General features: G+C 56.0%; 1 protein-coding gene across 5 annotated transcripts; it reads right to left on the bottom strand.

Annotated features, from left to right (window-relative positions):
* Window positions 1–958: 958 nt before the first annotated feature.
* Window positions 959–3,312, bottom strand: ZBTB3 (zinc finger and BTB domain containing 3). 5 transcript variants are annotated; one of them, XM_025878875.2, is made up of 2 exons: window positions 3,284–3,312; window positions 959–2,831 (listed from the first exon to the last, which is right to left on the bottom strand). In XM_025878875.2, the coding sequence occupies exon 2, from the start codon at window positions 2,778–2,780 to the stop codon at window positions 1,230–1,232; it is 1,551 nt and encodes a 516-aa protein (XP_025734660.1). In that variant the 5' UTR covers window positions 2,781–2,831; window positions 3,284–3,312; the 3' UTR covers window positions 959–1,229. The 5 variants fall into 5 exon arrangements, with proteins under 5 accessions (XP_025734660.1, XP_073739671.1, XP_073739672.1 ...); XM_073883570.1 differs by having other exon boundaries at window positions 3,280–3,307; XM_073883571.1 differs by lacking the exon at window positions 3,284–3,312 and adding an exon at window positions 3,112–3,269.
* Window positions 3,313–4,021: the final 709 nt, after the last annotated feature.

Below are 4,021 nucleotides of genomic sequence, written 5' to 3'. Positions count from 1 at the left end.
CACTGTTCACACAGAGAACAGAAGGGCAGGCCCCTTCTGTTACATTCCCAGAGCTCCCAGAACCCACCTCAACACTCAAGACTCCCATTTCTCTGCTGTCTCTGCTGCCAGTAACCATCTGGGTGACTACAACTGAGTAATCTGACTTCTCGAGGCTGTCCTCATGCTTTTCAGGTGAGGGAGTTGGACTAGAGGAACTATAAGATTCTCTCATCTGGAGTTCCTCGCTTTAGTTTTTCCCAAGCACCCATCTTTTCCATACCACAGGCCCTTCCCCTCCCCCGCCCAACCCACCACGCCGGAGTTTCATGTTTTCTGCGTTTGGGTTCCTCTTCTTTGGAGACCTCAATTCCTATTAGGACACACAGGCAAAAATTTCGAGTCATCGATACAGTGTTGTTGGAACAGTCAGCCAAAGACTTCCTACACTGGAAGTAGAGGCGAAGGGGTAAGGGAGCAAAACCAAACCCTCACGAGGATGGAAGAGAAAACTTCTGGTTCTTAGTCAACTCTCCTCAACAATGTTCTAACCCAGCACAGTGGGCTTGGTGTTTGAAGCCATGATTCAAATTCTGGCTTGCCCCTTAACTCACCCTGTGACCTTGAATAGGTTAACTTGATTTTGAGTCTCACATTTCCTTGCCTGTGGAAAAAGGGGGGGTGCTAATACCTCATAAAGTTGTTGAGAATTGAGGATTTTTATGAAGTCCTCAGTACAGCCCAGGACACAGGAGCTCAGCTGTAACGATAAACCATCACTGGGTACAATTCCCTAATCGGTCCACTTCTCCTAAGCCAAATCCATGTTGCCCTCTGCCTCAAAAGCAACCTGACCCCGAACCCTACCCCAGGTACAGATGTCAGCTTCCTAAAAGATCTGCAGGAGAGGTATGAAAGACTCAGGAGGCATGCACGTTTGTGGAATAAACCAGCCAACACCAGTTCAAAGAGATACTTTCACTGCTAGCTTTATGGTCCAGAAGGCAGGGTGGCAAGCGATTACAGCTCAGAAAGATTCCCAGTGCCCTTGGAGAGGAGCTGACTGAGATGCACTGCCCCAGAAAGTCCTGCTGTCTGGCTGGGTAAAGAAAAACCGATGGCAATCTTCAGCCTGGGCAGGAGGTTCATTCTGCTCCCCCCGCAGGGAAAAGGAGAAGCTTCCAGTCTCTGCTGCCCCCTAACGATGGCAACAGCAGGCCTAGCATCAGCTTATGATGCTCCTGCAGATGTCAGTTTTTGGGGCCCAGTACAAAATCTTTGGGTGGCCCTCCACCACTGTTCTGTTTGTCTGCTGTAGGGGAGCCATGGAGGGGCTGCACTCCTAGGAGGGGGCCGGCCTCTGGGTCCGGTTTGCTGCGTTTGGCCAGGTCCTCATTGTGAGCCTTGCGGATATGTCGGTACAGGTCCCCTGACTGCGTGTAGCTGCGTAGGCAGTAGCGACACTCGTAGGGGCGCTCGCGCGTGTGCACTGTGGCGTGTCGCCTTAGTGTGTAAGAACATGAGAAGGTCTTCCCACATGTCTTGCAAGTGGGCACATCCTCAGTAAAAACCCCAAAGCTTCCCGGGGTTGCTTCATATTCGGAAGGCAGGTAAAGTGGCTCATGCAGGGCTGGGGGCGCAGGCAGGGGCGATGTCACCAGTCCTCGAGGATACTGCCCTGGACCTGGCAGCAAATGGTAGGGTAGGTGAGAATCTGGGGGCAGGAAGTGCTCACTTGGCCCCACCTCCTCCAGTCCTGCCGCTCTTGGCTCCTCAAAAGCCTCTGGCTGAGGGGGCTGTCCACCATACATTGCCCCTCCGGGCGGGAATAGTCCCTCAGGCCCCTGAGGCTGATCTTCGGACACATCGGGCTCCTCATCAGAAATCACAATAGCTTCTACTTTCACCTGGACCAGCTCAGCTTCCACTGGTGCTGGAGCCTGCGATGGAACTGGGGCTGGGACTGGGGCAGCTGCTGGAGCCGGAGGATAGAAGCCTTGCAGTGGTCCCCCAGCACCCCTTGGTTCCACCATCCTCAGACTCTCAGTACCCACATCAAGGGGAGCCAGCGGCTCCACCGAAACTGCTGGAAGGCCCGGAGAGAAGTAGTTTGCAGGAATGGTCTCTGTGGAGCTACTGGGGCTGGCAAGAGAGACATCAGTCACTAGTGGAGGAGGTGCCCGTAGATGTGGTGCATCGACCTCCATGCCGGGCTGTGTAGTGTCAGCCCCCCCAGGCATTGGTGGCTCATCTGGAGGACAGACAGTTGGAGAGGGAGCTGCAGGGCCCTTCCATTCCCCTTTGCCCCAATTGCCTGACGTCTCGGCAGATGCCAACGAAGGCTGGGGGCCACGGGAAGTGGACAAAAACTCCAAACTAGGGGGCTGTGAGCCAGTTTCCTCCTCCTTCTTGGTACTGTCTGCCTCTGCCAGGGCCCGGGCCTGCAGCCGCCGCTTACACACTTTAACAATGTCATTCATGTGCAAGTAGCTGGCAGCAGCCAGCACATCCTCCACAGGGGTATCCCCCCTCAGGACCAGCTGGCCAGCATACATGAAGTCCAGAAGCAGCCCAAAGGCTGGGGCCGTGACAATCTCATTGTGGATGCACACCAGATCCCTCTTGTCCAGTTCCCGCTCTTTGTAGAAAAGCTGGAAGAATGGGCTGCAGGAGGCCAGCACAGCCCGATGGGCCAAGAACTGGGTGCTACCCACCATCACGGTGCAGTCACAAAGGAAACCCTGGGACCGCTGCTCTCGGAGGCTCTGCAGCAGCTGCTGGCTGTGTTCTGGGAACTCCATAGTACCCCACGAAGGGAAAAGGACCCTAGGAAGGTCCCCACCAGAGGCTCCCTGGGAAGAGAGGACAGTAGGTTAGGGCAGGTAACCTCCCCAGCAACCTTCACCTCACCCTGAGCTATCACCTGCCACCCCAAAGCCTCTGGCAACACCGTCCTGACCCCAAAACGCCCGCTTAAATTACTACCCTTCTTTCCCCTAGGTCACACCCAGTGGTTTCATTTTAGCCCCGCCCCTTCGGCACCGCCTTAGAAACAGGCCCCGCCCCCGCTTCGCAAAGGACACGCCCCGGAAGTCCCGCCCCCTAACCAGCCTCCGCTTCCTCAATGCCCACCCGGTGGCTTCCAGCAGCTCCTTCAACTAGGAGTCTCTTTTGCTTCCAGACCTTTCCGGAAGGTACCTCTACGCCCCACTCCAGGAACTCCCCTGAGCCTCTCTCTCTCGCATTCCAGGGGCTAAGAAGTCCTAGGGTGGGAACTAGCAGAGAAAGCAGATCCCTCACCCACCAGCGAACAACCACCGGCGAACTCCGCCCCTTCCCACCTTCTCAGTTTTAATTGGCTCAAATTGGCCTCCCCTGGGCACTGATTGGCTCACTGTCCAGGAACCAACCCCCACGCTCTGAGCGGCGTCTGCAAGTGGGTGCTGGTGGCGGTTGCTCCGGCAGCTAGGCGCAGGATTGGTTGGCGCTCCTGTCCTAAACTTTTCCTCCTCGTCCCGCCTTCTTTGCCCCAGAGACCTCTTGATTGGCTGAGCTTCTCCAACTACCTGCGGCGGTAGGAGGGCGGGCACCGGCTCCATGGAGATGAGCACGAAGTCCTCTGGGCGGGGAGCGAGGCCCGACACCCTGCAGGGTGTTGTGCTCAGGGCGACTGGGAAAGGGAGAACCCACAAACTGGTGTGGTGCCCAGGCGGCCCGGCGCCTGACCCGGCTCCAAGATAACGGTGGGCAATAGCTATGCCGCTCTGAACTGCAAGTGTCTCTTGAAGGTCCCTTCCTCCCTCAAAAATGTCAGGATGCCCTTTTGCTTCACTACCCCAGTCTGATCGCTCCAGACGCCTGGCTCAGAAATGGTGGTGTCCTTATACCTGATCATACCGTCCTTAGCCTGATCCCTGTAGTCAATTTTACAATGAAGAGATTAGAGTGCCCTTTTCTGTGTCTGGAGCGGCCTGGGAGATGCTGATGGAAGGAAGGGAGGGAGTGGGCACAAGGCCCTAAAATTTACCAGCACAGGAGAACA

This window comes from Callorhinus ursinus, unplaced genomic scaffold (assembly GCF_003265705.2).
Source record: "Callorhinus ursinus isolate GAN/ISIS: 27379988/994484 unplaced genomic scaffold, GSC_fseal_2.0 scaffold51, whole genome shotgun sequence".
NCBI lineage: Eukaryota > Metazoa > Chordata > Mammalia > Carnivora > Otariidae > Callorhinus > Callorhinus ursinus.
Note: the sequence above shows the minus strand (reverse complement) of the source record. Positions and strands in the feature narration are given on the sequence as shown.

Bases quoted from the DNA above. Each gene is read 5' to 3' on its own strand.
- ZBTB3 (XM_025878875.2), bottom strand. From the start codon at position 2,780: ATGGAGTTCCCAGAACACAGCCAGCAGCTGCTGCAGAGCCTCCGAGAG.